This window comes from Mobula hypostoma, chromosome 14 (assembly GCF_963921235.1).
Source record: "Mobula hypostoma chromosome 14, sMobHyp1.1, whole genome shotgun sequence".
NCBI classification, from domain to species: Eukaryota; Metazoa; Chordata; class Chondrichthyes; order Myliobatiformes; family Myliobatidae; genus Mobula; species Mobula hypostoma.
In genome coordinates this window covers 75,284,677-75,301,825 of record NC_086110.1, presented here as the reverse complement: position 1 = coordinate 75,301,825, position 17,149 = coordinate 75,284,677, and the positions used below count along the sequence as shown (strand labels likewise).

The 17,149-nt window shown below is 43.0% G+C and overlaps 1 protein-coding gene across 2 annotated transcripts in view; it reads right to left on the bottom strand.

The window, feature by feature from the left end:
- The window catches only part of ca7 (carbonic anhydrase VII), a 33,239-nt gene extending 18,781 nt beyond the window's left edge, over positions 1 to 14,458 (bottom strand). The window contains exons 1-2 of one of the 2 annotated variants that reach the window (XM_063067243.1): positions 14,317 to 14,458; positions 5,532 to 5,729 (exon numbers count right to left, since the gene is read on the bottom strand). In XM_063067243.1, the coding sequence (XP_062923313.1) occupies positions 5,532 to 5,729; positions 14,317 to 14,356 (238 nt within the window). In that variant the 5' untranslated portion in view covers positions 14,357 to 14,458. Of the gene's footprint in view, positions 1 to 5,531; positions 5,730 to 6,766; positions 7,190 to 14,316 lie in introns of those variants that run through there. The other variant, XM_063067244.1, reaches the window with a different exon arrangement.
- Between the last annotated feature and the right edge of the window lie 2,691 nt (positions 14,459 to 17,149).

Genomic DNA, 17,149 nt, shown 5'->3' with positions numbered 1-17,149 from the left:
CCTTCCCCTCCTCACCTCCTCACCCTCACAAATGCTGCTTGACCTGCGGAGTTTCTCCTGAAAAACATTTGATTATCTGACCCCGCACAGGTGTGGACACCTCATTGTCAGTGCTGAGTCCCTGCTGGATGTCAGACGAGGAACTACGAGGTGGCGGAGGGCAAAGGGGAAGATCTGCTGACAGACTATGAACTACAGAGCGGGGGAGGTTAAAGGGGAAGAACTGAAGGGTGGGGATGGGAAGCCAGATAGATCTGCAGAAAGACTCCAGACAGCACAGTAGCGTGACAGTTAGAGTAACTGAGGGGTATGGGGTGTCCAGGGAGGGGTAGCATCTCTGATGAAGGGGCTTGTTGTGTCCAGTCTGGGGCAGCTCACTCACCTTTGTTCCCCACCAGACACTCAGCTCTCACCTGTGGGTACAAGTCACTGTTTGTATGTGACAGCAGCCTCAACCCCGTACACCACTTTGACCAGCCAGCTAAACCGGGTGAGGGTAGCTGGAGGCCTCACACCCAGTGAGATAGGGACATGCCTGCCCTAGCATGAAAGGCAGCTCCAGCGGACTGGGAGGACGAGATCTCCAGTGGGATCCAACAGCCAGGAAGACGGGTCTGCCATGCTTTGTGGAGAGCGAAGGGCTTGATAAGCCATAGAGGAAGTCATGGTCATCCAGTTTTGCGACAACGAACTCGAGACTTCCGAGGTCTAGCGAGTGGAACTGCCCCAGTACCGTGGGCTTTTCCACTTTAAAAACTGTCCCCCACAGGTGTCCTGTCATTGTCGGATATGACGGACAACCACTTTCACAGTGCCAGTGATCCAGGTTCAGTTCCCGCCATTCAATTCTGTAAGGAGTTCTTATGTTCTCCCTGTGACCATATGGATTCCCTTGCACATTCCAAAGACCTACGGGTTAGCAGGTTAATTGGTCACATGGGTGGAAGGACCTGTTACTATACTGTGTCCCTCAATAAAGACCCCTGCTGCTGCTGTGGGAGAGGTTTTCATCAACAGATCCTCCCACTGGTGTTCATTGCCTTCATCCCACCAAGCACTTCCCAAGCCCACCACCTCGACTACAGAGTCACGAAGCACAGTCTCAGGCCCTTCAGCCCAATTCGTCCATGCTGACCAAGGTGGCCATGTAAGACAGTCCCATTTGTTTATATCAGGCCCATGTTCCCCTGATGGCCGTCCGTCATGTCCGACGACAACAGTCACTCTGCATCTCACCTGTTATGGACACAAAGGTGACTGTGGAGTCCAAGTCTGGAGCGAGAAATGCATTCTCATTGAGCACAGGGGAACTGTCCGGAGTTAACTGGAGGCATTGCTCTTCCAGCTTTCTGTCACTCTAGGGCAGCCAACACCTCAGGACCCACACCACCAGGTTATTACCCGTCAACCATCAGTGTGGATAACTTCACTCACTACAACACTGAACTGATTCCACAACTTATAGACACACTTTCAACAACTCTACAGCTCATGTTCTCAATACTTACTACTTTCTTATTTATTGTTATTCTTAGTTGTTTTATATTTGCACAATTTGTTGCCATTTGCACATTGATTGTCTGTCCACTTTTGCTTGTGTGCAGTTTTTCCATTGATTCTATTGTGTTTCTTTGTACTTCCTGTGAATGCCTGCCAGAAAATGGATCTCAGGGTTGGATACGGTGACATCTATGGACTTTGATAATAAACTTACTTTGAATTTTGAAATTTTGCTTTGAAGCCCAGTAATGTTGCAATGGATCTATCATGCACCCTCTCCAGCTTAAGGACAACGGCAGTAGAGATACGGTGCCTGCAGGTCCCACCACCCTGACTGACAGCCCTTCATCACTGGGTCCCCTGTCCAACAGCACCCATGGGAGCATCTTCACCCAAGGGACTGCAGTGGTTCAGGAAGGCGGATCACCCCCATCTTGACCCGGATAATCCCAAATGGCCAATAAACAATAATCTTGCTCGTGATCAGAATTAGGTTTAACGTCACTGGCATATGTCATGAAATTTGTGGTTCTGCTTCAGTAGTACATTGCAATACATAATAATAAATTTTAAAACCTCCAAAATACAATAAGCATCTGTAAAAAAATTGAATTAAATAAGTAGCGCAAAAAAGAACCCAAAAAAAGAGGTGGTGTTCATGGGTTCATTGTCCATTCAGAAATCTGATGGCAGAGGGGGAGAAAGGGTTCCTGAGACATTGAGTGTGTGTCTTCAGGCTTGATGGCAGCCATGAGAAGAGGGCATGCCCTGCGCGATGGGGTCCTCCGTGATGGATACCACCTTTCTGAGGCATGGCCTTCTGAAGGTGTCCTCGATGCTGGGAGGCTATAGCCCATGGTGCAGCCGACTGAGTTTACAACTTTCTGCAGCTTTTTCCTGATACCGAGTGTGCGAGTGAATGAGGGAATTAGTTTCTGCTGACACAGCACTCTGACCCTCTGCTACGTCATGGTTTGAGTGTCTGAATTAAAGCATGATTGCTGCTCCTTTATCTCTTATAGCCTGAACCATAAATATGTTCCACACTGCAGTTCCAGAGAAATAATTAACTGGCTGAAGAATGCAGGGAAAAGCTGTTGCAGCCGCGTATTTCATATCCATGAACGTTCGCAGTGCATTGCCAACTGCTGTAAAGAAAAAGGGAGGCTGATGGGGGGGCTGGCATCCGTTTGTCTCGCGGATGGATCTGCACCTGGAAGGTCCCAGGGTGCAGGCCTGGGCAAGGTTATATGGAAGACCGGCAGTTGCCCAAGCAGCAAGTCTCCCCTCTCCACGCCACCGGTGTCCAAGGGAAGGGCATTAGGGCCAATACAGCTTGGCACCGGTGTCGTCGCAGGAGTTGCCAGAACGAGGCTTAGGGACTCCAGTTCCGGATTTCCCCTCGGGGTTTACTCCCGAAGCCTTTCCCATGAGTGGGTATGGCCACAAGGCAGCAGAGGTTTGAAATCAGAGTTTTCCCTCTCTTAGATGGACTGCCTTCCCGGGCTGACGAGCATATATGTATGTCTGGTACAGGGCCTGACCCAGGATCTGACAGAGAGTGACAAGACAAAGTTTGACCTATTTAATCGCCAGGCCAGACTGAAAAGGTTGGGGTGTTGGAGCCAGACGCAGGGGACAGGCTGGTGTTCAGCTCACTGCTCAGTGTGGTTTCCTCATCTCTCTGCTGAACTGAGACAGTGGTTGTTGCATCTAACGGGCTCCTGGACTGACTGCGGTGATGACTGGCTTCGTGGCTGTGGATTCACTTTGCTGAACTTTAGTTCTGAATGTTATGTGCTTACTTTTATTGTCTGCATGATTTGTTTTTATTTGCATATTTGGTGTTTGATGAATTCTTTAGAGTCTCTTTGTTTGGTGGCTGCCTGTGAGGTTGGATGTAGTATACATACTTCGATAATATATGTACTTTAAACTTTGAACACTCTTCCTCTCTCTGACACACACACACACACACACACACAGGGAAGTGCATACACACAAGACAATGTTACACTCCAGGGTGAAAGAGAGACATACACACAATTGACCGTGACACATACACACATGCACACTCAGAAGAGGGAGTGTGAAGAGGCAGAGTCAAGCAGGTTCCTCTGTAAGGTCATGGACTGGACTGGGCACTGCAAATGACACCAGGACTGAAGGAGTTAACTGCATTCTGATCACACAGAGTACTCATCCTCTGCAGAGTTCAGAAAATTGAGGGAAGATCTAAAGTCGCCTTCCAATGGTTAAATGGACTGGAGCAGGTGGATGGAGAGCAATTGTCAGGTCTAGCAACGGGAGTCCTCAACCCAGTCCCTCAGAGGCTGATAAGTCAAAGTTCAAAGTAAGTTTATTATCAAAGTACATATATGTCACCAAATGCAACCCCGAGATTCTTTTTCTTGCAGGCACTCATAGTAAACATGATGAAACACAATAGCAATGAAAAACTACACATAACAAGACAGACAAACAACCAATGTGCAATAGACAACAAATTGCGCAAAGATAAAAAGAGAATAATAAAAATAATAATAAATAAATAAGCAATAATTATTGAGAACATGAGATGAAGGGTCCTTAGAAGTGTGTCCTCAGGTTGTAGGAACATTTCAACGATGGGGTGAGTGAAGTTGAGTGAAGTTATCCCCTCTGATTGAGAGCCTGATGGCTGAGAGTTAATAACTGTTCCTGAACCTGGTGGTGTGGGTTCTGAGGCTCCTGTACCTTCTTCCAAGGGAAGAGAGCATGTCCTGGATGGTGGTGGGGGGGTCACAGATGATGGATGCTGCTTTACTGCGACGACAGCTGAGTGAAGCCGACACCTTTACACAGGTATGAACAGTAGAGCAGAGCTACTAGGACTTGATGTTTCAATTCCTTTGGTAAGTTGGCACTCTCAATATTGGCAGTGGGCTTGGAGTGGTTTTAAGGAAGGTAGGTACGTCATCGGGGTCATCTGGTGGGCACCCTCCTAATTTGACGTTTCATTGATAAGCCCACGATGTCGCCAGAGGTCTCAACGGTGCTACCTGGTGCCCCAGATACACCCCCCTCAGTTCCATACCCTCCTGTCTTCATCTTGCAGTCCAGTTGTTGTCTTTCCTTTTAATCCAAATCCAATTGCTGCTTTCTTCTGCTGCATTTGACAAGGACTTGATTGCTTGTTGGAGGGAGTGACCCCTCACCCCCATCTTCTTCAATAGACTGGTTGTAGATGTAGCAACGAATCCCCTGCATCCCACTTCTACAGGGAAAATCTTGGTCTTCCAGCCATTCTGGGCAGCTTCAGTTGCCGGTTCAGAGTACTTAGTCTTTTTCCTCTCATAAGCTTCTTCGACACCATCTTCCCATGGTACTGTCAATTCCACAACATATGCCAGCTTGGCTGTTGTGGACTGCAGGACCGTGTCTGGCTGGAGTGTTGCAAATCTATCTGTCCCAAAGCTGGACATTTCAGCTCTGAAACTGATACAGTTTTGTTGGGGAAGGTATTCAGGAAGACGTATCAGCGGCAGGTCAGCCAGGATCTTGTTGAATGGACTATCAGACTGGTGAGGGCAGTCTGGCCTTTTCCCTTTCCCAGTCCTTCAAACAAATCAGGACATGGAGGAAGGAATGAAGAAGAAAGTCTCGATAGAATGGATGTAGGGATGATGTGGGGGCAGAGGGCCAGAGGGCACAACCTCACAATAGAAGGCTGTTTACGTCAATGACCAACGATGTGATGCAAGTGTCACCACACATTCCGGTGGCAACGTAATATGTTTGGCAGAGCACGACCAGCAGCAAAACTACCATAGCAAAAACGAGCCCCTTTTCAACACACACACACGGACAGTCGACAAACCCCAGCACAGGCTGTCTTCAGCCTCCAGTGAACTCGTCTATCTTCTGGATTTAACCTGCATTTGCTATTTTTATTACAGATTCCCAGAATCCGTGGGGACTTTTTAAAAGTTTTCCTCCACTTCCCTGTAAGAACTGTGTCCTTACAGTTCACACATTGTTCCTTCCCTCACCTGTCTTATCGTTGCAGTCCTCAAACTCCACCACAACCGAGTGCCCATTGTTGCAAATGGCCATCGAGGAGCAGCCACTGTAGGCTACACTGAGCGGCTGCAGCTCGGCATTGTAGACTGCCTCGGCAGGAACAATGTTGATAGGCGACTGACGGTCTCCCTGGGCAAATGGGAAGTACTTGTACCAGTTCAGTGGACCTGTAAGGGAAGACAGAACTCAGAAGACACAAGAGTCTGCCAACGTCACAATCCAGAGTGTCAAACAAAACACTGGAGGGACTCGGCTGGTCAGGTAGGGTCTGTGGAGAGAAGTGGAGAGTCAAGATTCAAGATTGTTTAATGACATTTCCGAGGACTGCCCCTGTCTGCAAATGGAGTAGCAGTAATTTTGTGCTGCTCTTGGTTTGCTTTCTCTCCCCCAGTTTAAACTTTGAATTTAAAATTTTTATTTGCTGATTCTTGAGGGGGAACAATATGTCTATGTCTATGAGAAGTGGGAAGAATTTACCTGAACCTAGTGATAAAGGTAATGGGAAAGGAAAGGTGCAAAAGGAAAGATCTAATGAAATGCCATCATGGGCTGAAGATATGGTTCGGACTCTGAATTCAATTAAGGATCAGAATAGATCAATTAAAGACCAACTGGAAAAGAATAGTAATGAAATGAAATCATTTCTGGGAAAACTTAAAGACCTGGAAACTCAAGTTATTACACATGAAGAGGAATTGAAGATAACTAGGAAAAAGTTGCCTAAAGCTACAACTTGTTTGGAAAGATATCAAAATAAGATTATAGACCTGGAAATTAGGTCTCGCCGGAAGAATAGACGAATTGTTGGGCTGCAAGAAGGAGCTGAAGGTGGACATTTAACTGCTTACTTTGGTAAGCTTTTCCACACTTTATTTCCTACCATTTTATTAAAGCTGCCTGCTTTAGAAAGGGCACACAGGGCGTTTATCTCGAAATTGAAGGATTCTAGTAAACCAAGGTCTGTTCTGGTTTGCTTTCATCATTTTAAAATTAAAGATCAAATAATGTGACAGGCAAGAAAACAGAGAGTTTTTAGATTTTTGGAGTCTGAGTTCCGTTTTTACGAAGATTATTCAAGAGAGATAATGGAACAAAGATCAAAATTTGCCCTGGTAATGAAACAGGCATATGATAAAAAACGCTTTCCCTCTCTGAGGTACCCAACAAGTCTTAAAGTTTTTTCTGCTAATTCTCCTCCTCGTACTTTTTTTGATCCAAAAGCTGCACTGGGCTTTGTTCAAGCTTTACCCGTCGCTGTTACTGACGCCGCTACTGAATGAACTATCTGAAAGGTTGCTTGGCTATCTGTATATTATTTGCATTTTGGAAAGAAGATTTATGAAGGTCATTTGTATATTTCATTGAGAGACTAATTAAAAAAGACAAGGAGAGTTGTTCATTATTGCATATTGTTGGTTTTCCTTTGGAAAGAAGATTTACGGCTCAAGTATGACTGTCTGAATGATCATCTGAACATTCGACTGAGAGAAGAAGATAAGGGGATTTGTTCCTTTAATCTAATACTTGGTTTGAGTATTTTTTGTTTCTTTTTTAATCAGCTAATTGGTAGTTTTTTCCTACTAATAGGGCTTTTATATATATATATATATATATATTTGGGAGGGTTTAATTACTTATGATATTAATTAGTATTTTTGAAAATTCAGCTGGGTCAAATATACTATTAATTTTTTTCTGTTTTATTATAACATTTTATAATTGAATTTAAAGATTTTTTTTAGGGAATTAATAGTAAACTTAAAGATGGCGCTGGTTTTTCACTCTAAGAGATAACATTATTTTGGTTCTTTCTTGTTTATTAGATGATGGAATGTAAATACCTTTCTTTGTTGAGACTCTGTCTTTTTTACAAGGTCACTCTACTTTCTTACTAACTGGGGGAGGAAAAGAAAATACAGACAGAGCAGTCAGTAGCTTTGAACTCTATCGTAGATCGCTTGCCTTTTTCAGGCTTCCGAGTGTGGGTGGGTGGGTTTAGAGTTAGGAGTTTTTTCCCATTGGGTGGTTCCGGAGAATGCGTGTTTTTTATGTGGTTATATTCTTCATCGCCACCATTTTTGATCATCCCGTATTGGTATGTGCTCTGCGCATGTATAAAGTAGAATAAAATTATAGTATGGTATTTAAACGGATTAATATAATAAGTTGGAATGTACGTGGTTGGAATTAGCCTATTAAATGAAAAAAAGACTTTTAAAATTATTAACCGACTCCAACCTGATATAATTTTTGCTCAAGAGACACATATCAGGGTGGGAGATCAAAATAGATTTTTTGGATGGTGGAATGGTTTGCAATTCCACTCCACTTCTCAGAGTAAAACAAAAGGCCTGTCTATTTTTATTAAATCTAATATATTTATTCAAGAGGATATTGAATCAGATTCTAATGGTAGATTTTTAATTGTTAAAGGAATGATCTGTAACAGAAAAGTTGTTTTGGTTAATTTGTATGGTCCTAACTTAGATGAACCTTTTTTTTAAAAAGGTATTTGCTTTACTGCCTGATTTAAATGAATATATGCTGATAGTGAGTGGGGATTTTAACTGCTGCTTAAATCTTATGATTGATAAGAGCTCAACCATTTAGCAACTTCCAATTCGATCCGCTTTCATTTATTAATTCCTTTTTGATTGATTTTGGGTTGATTGATTTGCGGAGGTATCCCCATCCCGATAACAGAGAATATTCTTTCTTCTCACATGTTTATAAAAAATATTCGAGGATCGATTATATTATAATCAATCCCCGCTTCTTGCCTAGTGTTAAAAACTGTGAATATGACGCTATTGCTATATCTGATCATGCGCCTCTGAGTTTGTGTTTTGAATTTGATGATGTCACTCTTGCCCGTCCACCATGGCGCATGTCTCAGACATTATGGCAAAACTCTGACTTTGTCAGTTTCATTGAAACCCAGATAAAAGAATTTTTTCTTTTTAATGATATAGGGGGGATGTCTAAATTAATTATATGGGATACATTTAAAGCATTTTTACATGGTCAGATTATTTCTTATTCAGCTAAACTTAAAAAACAGACTAAAGCAGAATTAGATAGAATTTCAAAACAAATTAAAGATTTAGATAATATCTATGCAATTTCCCCCAGTATTGAATTATTTAAACAAAGGATAGAACTTCAATCAGAATATAACCTGTTATTAACTCATCCCATTGAAGAATATTTGCTTAAGTTAAAGAGTCAATTTTATATGCTTGGAGATAAAAATAATAAACTGCTCGTATCTCAATTAAAAATGGCTACAGCCAAAAGGCAAATCATGAAAATTCATAGGCGAGATGGTACCTTGGCTCAGGAATATGAAGAAATTAATAAGATTTTTCAAGATTTTTATGCTGCACTTTATAAATCTCAATGTCCGTTAGATTCCTCTGAAATGAATGCTTTTTTATGAAAGATTGTTTTTCCTAAAATCTCGGCTGAGGATCAAAAAGCTCTTGATGCTCAAATCGCTGAAGCCGAAATTCATAAAGCTATTTTTCTATGCAATCTGGTAAGTCCCCGGGACTTGATGGTTATCCTGTAGTATTTTATAAAAGATTTGGAAAGTTGCTTTCTCCGTATATGTTGGAAATGTTTAAGGATTCTTTTGTGAAATGTGACTTACCCTCTACTTTTTATGAGGCTTCTTTTTCTTTAATTCTTAAAAATGATAAAGATCCTACTGACTGTACTTCATATAGATCTATTTCATTATTGAATGTTGATGCTAAGATTCTGTCAAAGATAATGGCCAATCGGTTGGAGAATATTTTGGGTAAAATTATTTTTAAAGATCAAACAGATCAAGGGTCGTTATTCTTTTTCAAATGTTCAGAGAGTATTTAACATTATAAATTCGTCCTCTTTTAAAACTCCACAATGTGTTGTATCTTTGGATGCTGAAAAAGCGTTCGATCGAGTCGAATGGAAATATTTATTTAATGTTTTAGAGAAATTTGGCTTTGGTGCTAATTTTAATAATTGGATTAAAGATGAGATATAAAGCCCCTATTGCTACTGTTGTTAGTAACAATTGTAGGTCTCCTTTTTCTCAGCTTTCACGGGGGACAAGGCAAGGCTGTCTATTAAGTCCTTCGTTGTTTAATTTAATATTAGAACCCCTCGCTATTGCTCTTAGCGAGGCTAAAAATATCAGTGGGATTTTTGTGAATGAGACCATGCATAAGATCTCTCTTTACGCTGATGATTTATTGGTTTATAAATCTAATCCTCTCAAATCTTTTCCTGCCTTGCTAAAATTACTTAATGAATTTGGAGGTTTTTCAGGATATAAAATAAATTTTAGTAAAAGTGAATTGTTTCCTTTAAATGATTCTGTCTCTATACATGATAATACTCCTTTTAAAGTCACGGATTCTTTCAGATATTTAGGTATTATAATTACTAAAAAAATATAAGGATCTTTATAAAGCCAATTTTGTTCCTTTAGTAGACTGTATGAAGTATTTATTTAGTAGATGGAGTCCACTTACATTTTCACTTGTTGGTCGTATTCATATAGTCAAAATGATGATTTTACCAAAATTTTTATATTTATTTCAGAATATTCCTGTTTTTTTGACTAGGAAGTTTTTTGATCAGATTGATAATAAAAGACCAAGAATTAGTAAATGTTACTTACAAAAATTGAAAAAAGGATGGAGGTCTTGCTTTGCCTAATCTAAGAATGTATTATTGGGCTGTTAATGTGCGATACATATCTTTTTGGTTATATTGGGTTGATAAGAGTGATCGGCCAATTTGGGTAGACCTGGAACTGAAAGTTGTCAAATAGTTTTATTTAACCTCATTATTGAGAGCTACTTTACCTATGCAATTAGCTAAAGTTGTTAATTTAAACCTATATACTGTGATTAAGTATTCTTTACAAATTTGGCTCCAGTTCCGCAATTTTTTTAATCTTAAAAAATTTAAACTTTGTAGTTTAATTTATCGAAATTACTTCTTTAAGCCTTCTTTGAGTGATCCAATTTTTTTACTTTGGAAAAATAAAGATATTAATTCTTTTTTGGATTTATTTAAAGAAGATAGATTGATGTCTTTTGAACAATTAATTGATAAATATTCTCTTTCATACTCACACCTTCTGCAATACCTTCAAATTAGACATTTTTTACAAAAACATTTAAGTAATTCTCCTTACATATTGGAGGCTGACCTGTTAGATACTATTATGAGTACGAATCCTTCGATCAAGGGTTCTATTGGAAGAATTTATAAATTATTATTGCAATGGGATAAGCGTCCTTTATCTAAGATTAAACAGGATTGGGAAAAGGAACTCAATTTGACTTTTATGACGGAGGATTGGATGTGGATTTTGAAGTTGGTTAGCTCTTCTTCAATTTGTGCTATCCATTCATTGATTCAATTTAAAATTGTACATCGTTATCATTTGACGAAGGAGAGACTTTCTAAAATCTTTTCTAATGTTGACAGTCATTGTGATAGATGTAAAACTGAGATAGCTACACTGACACATATGTTTTGGTCTTGTTCTATATTGGAACAGTTCTGGAAGTCAGTTTTTACAACAATTTCTAAAGCACTTAAAATTAATGTACAACCTAATAAATTAACTGTGGTTTTTGGAATAATTCCTCAAAATATTCATGGTATTTTTGTATCTGACCAACATGTTATTGCATTTGTTACATTGATAGCTAGGAGGGCCATTTTGTTGAAGTGGAAGGACACATCAGCTCCCACTTCGTCACAATGGTTCTCTCAAGTGATGCTATGTCTTAGTTTGGAGAAAATTAGAAGTGGAACCTTTGAACCTTTATTTGATTTTGAGAAAAGATGGGGCTCATTTGCTCGTTATTATCATTTGAGTTAATTGATAGATTTTTTCCACGATCTAATTGTAAATTTTTTGGTATATTTTCTTTTCATGCTGGCAGTTTGATGTTTATTTTTAGAAGCTTTTTTATGACGCATGGCTCCGGGGTTGTACAACTAATGGGTTCTTTTTTTTCTCACTTTTTTTGCTTATTAGGTTTTTTTGTTTTCACAAATTATTTTTCAATCTTTAAGATAATGTCTTTTTTGAGACATTGTAAGTGTTGTTACTTCAATGTACTCATGTTATTTCTTTTGTATAATATAACAATAAAAAGATTTGAAAAGAAAGAAAGAAATGATATTTCCAGTGTAGAGGAAAACAAAATCATTGTTACTGATGCAGCACAAAAGAACAATAGGATAATGAATCCAATAATAATTTTAAAAACACCACATAAAGAAATGATAAATTAGTGGTCAGGTGGGTGGAGGTGGGTTAGTGGTGGTGTGAGGGTTAGTGGGTAGAAGGGAGTGGGGGTTTGGGTGGAAGGGACATATGGGTGGAGGGGTTGGTTAAGGTGGAAGAGGGGGTTAGTGGGTGGGGGGGTTAGTGGGAGGAGGGGGGTTAGTGGCTGGAGGGGGGTTAGTGGGAGGAGGGGTGTTAGTGAGAGGAGGGGGGTTAGTGGGTAGGGGGTTTGTGGGTGGAGGGGGTTAGTGGGTGGAGGGGGGGTTAGTGGGCAGAGGGGGTGTTTGTGGGTGGAGGGGGGTTAGTGGGTGGAGCGGGGTTAGTGGGTGGAGGGGGGTTAGTGGGAGGGGGGTTAGTGGGTGGAGGGGGGTTAGTGGGTGGGGGGTTAGTGGGTGGAGGAGGGTTAGTGGGAGGAGGGTTAGTGGGTGGTGGGGGGTTAGTGGGAGGAGGGTTAGTGGGTGGAGGGGGTGTTTGTGGGTGGAGGGGGGGTTAGTGGGTGGAGGGGGGGTTAGTGGGTGGAGGGGGAGGTGGGTGGAAGGGGGTTAGTGGGTGGGGGGGTTAGTGGGTGGAGGGTTAGTGGGTGGAGGGGGGTTTTGTAGGTGGAGGGGGTTAGTAGGTCGAGGGGTTAGTGGGTCGAGGGGTTAGTGGGTGGAGGGGAAGGTTTGTGGGTGGAGGTAGAGGAAAGCTTCCTGTCTGGATATATCACGGCTTGGTATGACATCTGCTCCACCCGTGACCACAAGAAACTACAGAGAGTTGTTGACACAGCTCAGCCCATCACAGGAACCAGCCTCTCCTCCATGGACTCTGTCTACACTCCTCAGTGCCTCAGTAAAGCAGCCAGCATAATCAAAGACCTCACCATCTCTTCTCTCCCATCAGGTAGAAGATACAAAAGTGTGAAAGTACATACAACCAGGCTCCATCCTGCTGTAATGGCTGTTGAATGGTTTCCCAGTATGACAACAGACTCTCGGCCTCACCATCTACCTTATTGTGACCCGTCTACCTGCTCTGCTCTCTCTGTCACTGTAACACTTTATCCTGCACTCTGATATTGTTTTACCTTGTTCTTCCTCAATGCTCTGTTGGATGAACAGTATGCATGACCAGATTTTCACTGTACCTCCGTACATGTGACAATTATTAACCAATTTATAAACACGAGGGATTCTGCAGATGCTGAAAATCCAGAGTAACATTCACAAAATGCTTCAGGTCCTCAGCAAGTCGAGCAGCATCGATAGAAATGGATAAGCAGTTGGTGTTTCGAGCCAAGATCCTTCATCAGGGCTCATCTTTTCCTCCATTGATGCTGCCTACTGCACCGAGTTCTTCATCAGAGAGGTCGGTACGCAGCATCCACGCCAGGACCACCAGACTCAAAAACAGTTACTTTCCCCAAGCAGCAAGACTGATCAACACCTCCACACCCCCAACCACCACTGCTTTATCATCTCCTGTCAGTCACCTTGTGTACAGACACTCCTGTGCTGAGTGTCACTTTATGGACATACGATCAGTCTGTGTATATAAACTAGCATATGCGTTTTCATTTATTGTGTTTTTTTATTATTTTGTTCATTGTCTTGTTGTATTTTTTTGTACTGCATCGGAGCTGGAGTAACAATTATTTCATTCTCTTTTACACTTGATGACTGGAAATGACATCAAACAATTTTGAACCTTGAAGTCACCAGAGCCTTAGAGGCGATTTGGCAAAATGACCCGAGTCTTTACCCGAAACATCTCTGCAACATCGGCATTCCTTTCCTCTCATCTGTTCCAACAGGCCCGAGACGGCACCCCTCTCTTCTGCCACTTTCAAAACGTTGTAGCTGCTGAACGGGTAGACCACAGGCAAACACGACTTTTCATTTTCACTGGGGAACGTGTTATGATAGGGAGAATTTTTCCCCGGACTGAAATGTTTAATAGCGGAGCGTATGCGCTTCAGGTGAAAAGGGCTAATTTCCAAGGAGATGTGAAGGGCAGGTATTTGTTTTACACATGGCGGTAGAGGCAGAAACATTAGGTGCCATTAAGAGACGTTTAGATTGACACGTGAATGTGAGGGAACTGACAGGATATGGACATTGTGTGTGTGGGCAGAGGGGATTAGTTTCGTTGGCCATTTGATTCGTGATATAATTGGTCAGTGCAACGTTGTGGGCCGAAGGGCCTGTTCCTGTGCTGTACTGGTCTGTGTTCTCTCGTCTCATTCTTGCGAAGAATTAAATTACCGTTAAATCTATTTCATGAAATATTTCAGGAGAGAGAGGTTTGGAAAATCCTTCTACAATCCAACCAGTTCAGAAGATTCTAGTTGCATACATCATATCGCTTGCTTCACACGTCCCTTCCTGAATTTGCAGTGTTAGTCAATGAGGCAAGGAACTGCTTCACAATAGATCAGAATTTCTAATTACAAAAAAAAAATGCAGCCGGTAACTCACCGTTATCATCTCCGTAGCCCCAACAACTCTGGCTGCACATGCCTGCGTCTGACCGCCTGGTGAGATCGCTGCCAGTGAGAGCCCACCTGCCCTTTTATTGAATCAGGGAGGCTGGTACTGTGTGTATGTGTATGTGTATGTGTATCTGTGTGTGTGTGTGTGTGTGTGTGTGTGAACAACCCTCTCTGATGGAAAGGAGGTGTGAGGGTGGATCATTGCTGCCTCTCCCCAGGCCCGCTACGCCGCGTCCCGGGCTGTGCGTCTGGATGAAGAGGTGCGATGAATCCTTTGCGTTTTCCCGGACACTTGGCGAGGTAAACCCGTCTCCTTCCTCTGAGATGTCGCTTTTGATGGCCGCGGGCTGTTCAGTGCCTTTCAATCCGCAAACCAGATGTACGCGCGTGTGACTGAGCTCCCCAGCTGCCGGCACAATCTACACACCCAGGAAAAGTCATACTGGATATAAAATAAACAACAGAAACATAATTGTAAAAATACGCGTTCCCCTCGACAACAACCTGTCCGTCTCTCTCTCTCCCCCTTCCCCTTCTCTCACTCTCTATCTGTCTCACTCTTTCACTCTCTCCCGCTCTGTCTGTATGTCCATCTGTCTGTGTGTGTGTGTCTCTCTCTCGCTCTATGTGTGTGTGTCTCTCTCTCGCTATGTCTGCCTGCCTCTCTCTCTCTCACTCTGTGTGCGTCTCTTTCTCTCTGTCTGACTCTCACTGTCTGTCTCGGTGTCTCCGTCTACCCCTGACTCTCTTTCTGTCTGTGTCTCTGTCGCTCTCTGTATGTCTGTGTCTATCAGTCTCTCTCTGCCCCTACCCCCCGCACGTTACACCATGTGATTCCGACCCCAATGTACCGCACACAGTTTGTATCTGTTTTTTTTTATTGAATACAGCAAGCTCTGGTTTCAGCTTTAGCGACCTAAACACGCAGTAACGAGCAGCGGTTGTTAGTGAGGCTGCCCGCGTTAACCTCTTCAATTCCACTTAGAAAACAGAAACTGTTGGAACCTCGGCAGGTCAGGCAGCGCATCTGGAGAGAGGGTTAAAGGTAAAGATAAGATTTATTTGTCACCTGTACATTGAAATGTAGAGTGACGAACACGCACAAAACGCTGGGGGAACTCAGCAGTCTCTCCCTTCATCATCAAAGGGCAACAATGAAGGTGCTCCGACCCTGTCTGTCCTTGGCCATCTTCTCTACTGGGCCCCACCTGTGGTTCAGGGTCTTGATCTTGGCAATGTCGCGGCAGTGGCGGCTCAGGAATACCGTCGCACGCAGATGCTGTTTCCACAACAATCGGGGCTGTTAGCCCTGAGCTGAACCCCCGAACCTGGAGGACCGGTGGACCACTCTTAGTCTGTCCTCAACCCTTTGACCTGTTTGGCATGGCTGACCCTACCAAGAGGCAAAGCATAAAGCCCTGACTCCAGCCAACATAGCTCTCCGGGTCATTGAGGCACACAAACCTCCGAACCCTACGACAAGGTTGTGGAGGAGGAAGCATCTTTGGAAAGGAATAAAAGGTCTGAGCAGAGACCCTTCATCAGGACCGGAAAGGAAGTGGGCAAAAGCCAGAATAAGAAGGTGGGGGAGAGGAAGAAGGACAAGCTGCAGACCATAGGTGACAGTAATAAATCGATTTACTTGTCTCTAGTAGTTTTGGGGTACAGTACTGGTATGGGATAGCTATTACCCAGGGCACAGGGTGGACATCCAGCCTTGTATGACACCATGAGAGTGGGTTACACATCGGACTGGGGGAGCTGGAAGGTCTCAGATAAATAGAGCCCAATGGAGAGAGCAGCACTTTCTCAGCAATGCTCCGCGAGTACCCACTGGGCAGCATGGTAGCCTAGTTGTTAGCACAATGCTTTACAGTACCAGCGACCTGGGTTCATCTCCCACCGCTGCCTGTAAGGAGTTTCTACATTCTCCCCAGTGATTGTCTGGGTTTCCTCCGGGTGCTCCGGTTTCCTCCCACAGTCCAAAGACGCACCATTTGGCAGGCTAATTGGTCATTGTAAATTGTCCTGTGATTAGGTTCAGATTAAATCCGGGGATCGCTGCGTAGCACGGCTCAATGGGTGGGAAGGGCCTATTCTGTGCTGTATTTCAATAAATAAATAAATTTCCTTGCATGAGATCTGAGACCTGAGACCTGAACTGTCTGACTAATGGACAGACCGTGCACGTCCATTCACAGCTGACACCCAGCTGAGCACAAGATGAAGGACCCATGTCATACAACATCAGACAGTGGAAGTTGTGGGTGTAGATTCAATTTCAATATTTAAGAGAAGTTTAGATAGTAGTGTACGTGGAAGGGAAGGGTGTGAAGTTTAGATAGTAGTGTACGTGGAAGGGAAGGGTGTGAAGTTTAGATAGTAGTGCATGTGGAAGGGAAGGGTGTGAAGTTTAGATAGTAGTGTACGTGGAAGGGAAGGGTGTAAAGTTTAGATAGTGGTGTACATGGAAGGGAAGGGTGTGAAGTTTAGATAGTAGTGTACGTGGAAGGGAAGGGTGTGAAGTTTAGATAGTAGTGTACATGGAAGGGAGGGGCATGAAGGGCTTTGGTCCAGGTGCAGGTGAAGCAACGAGGCAGGATACAGTTCGGTCTGAATTAGACTAACCTGAGCACAATCCTTTCCACATCTATCTGCCTGCTGGTGTTGATGTAGCATTAGGCAGGTTCCTTAAGGTTGTTCTAGCCGGGGATATTAATGGGGATAAGCTCCCACTCCCCTTTAAATGCTCCCAATGGCATGCGTCTCAAATAGCCTCTGACAACCAAATCCAGCTCCTGGCCTTCCCGTGTGACTTG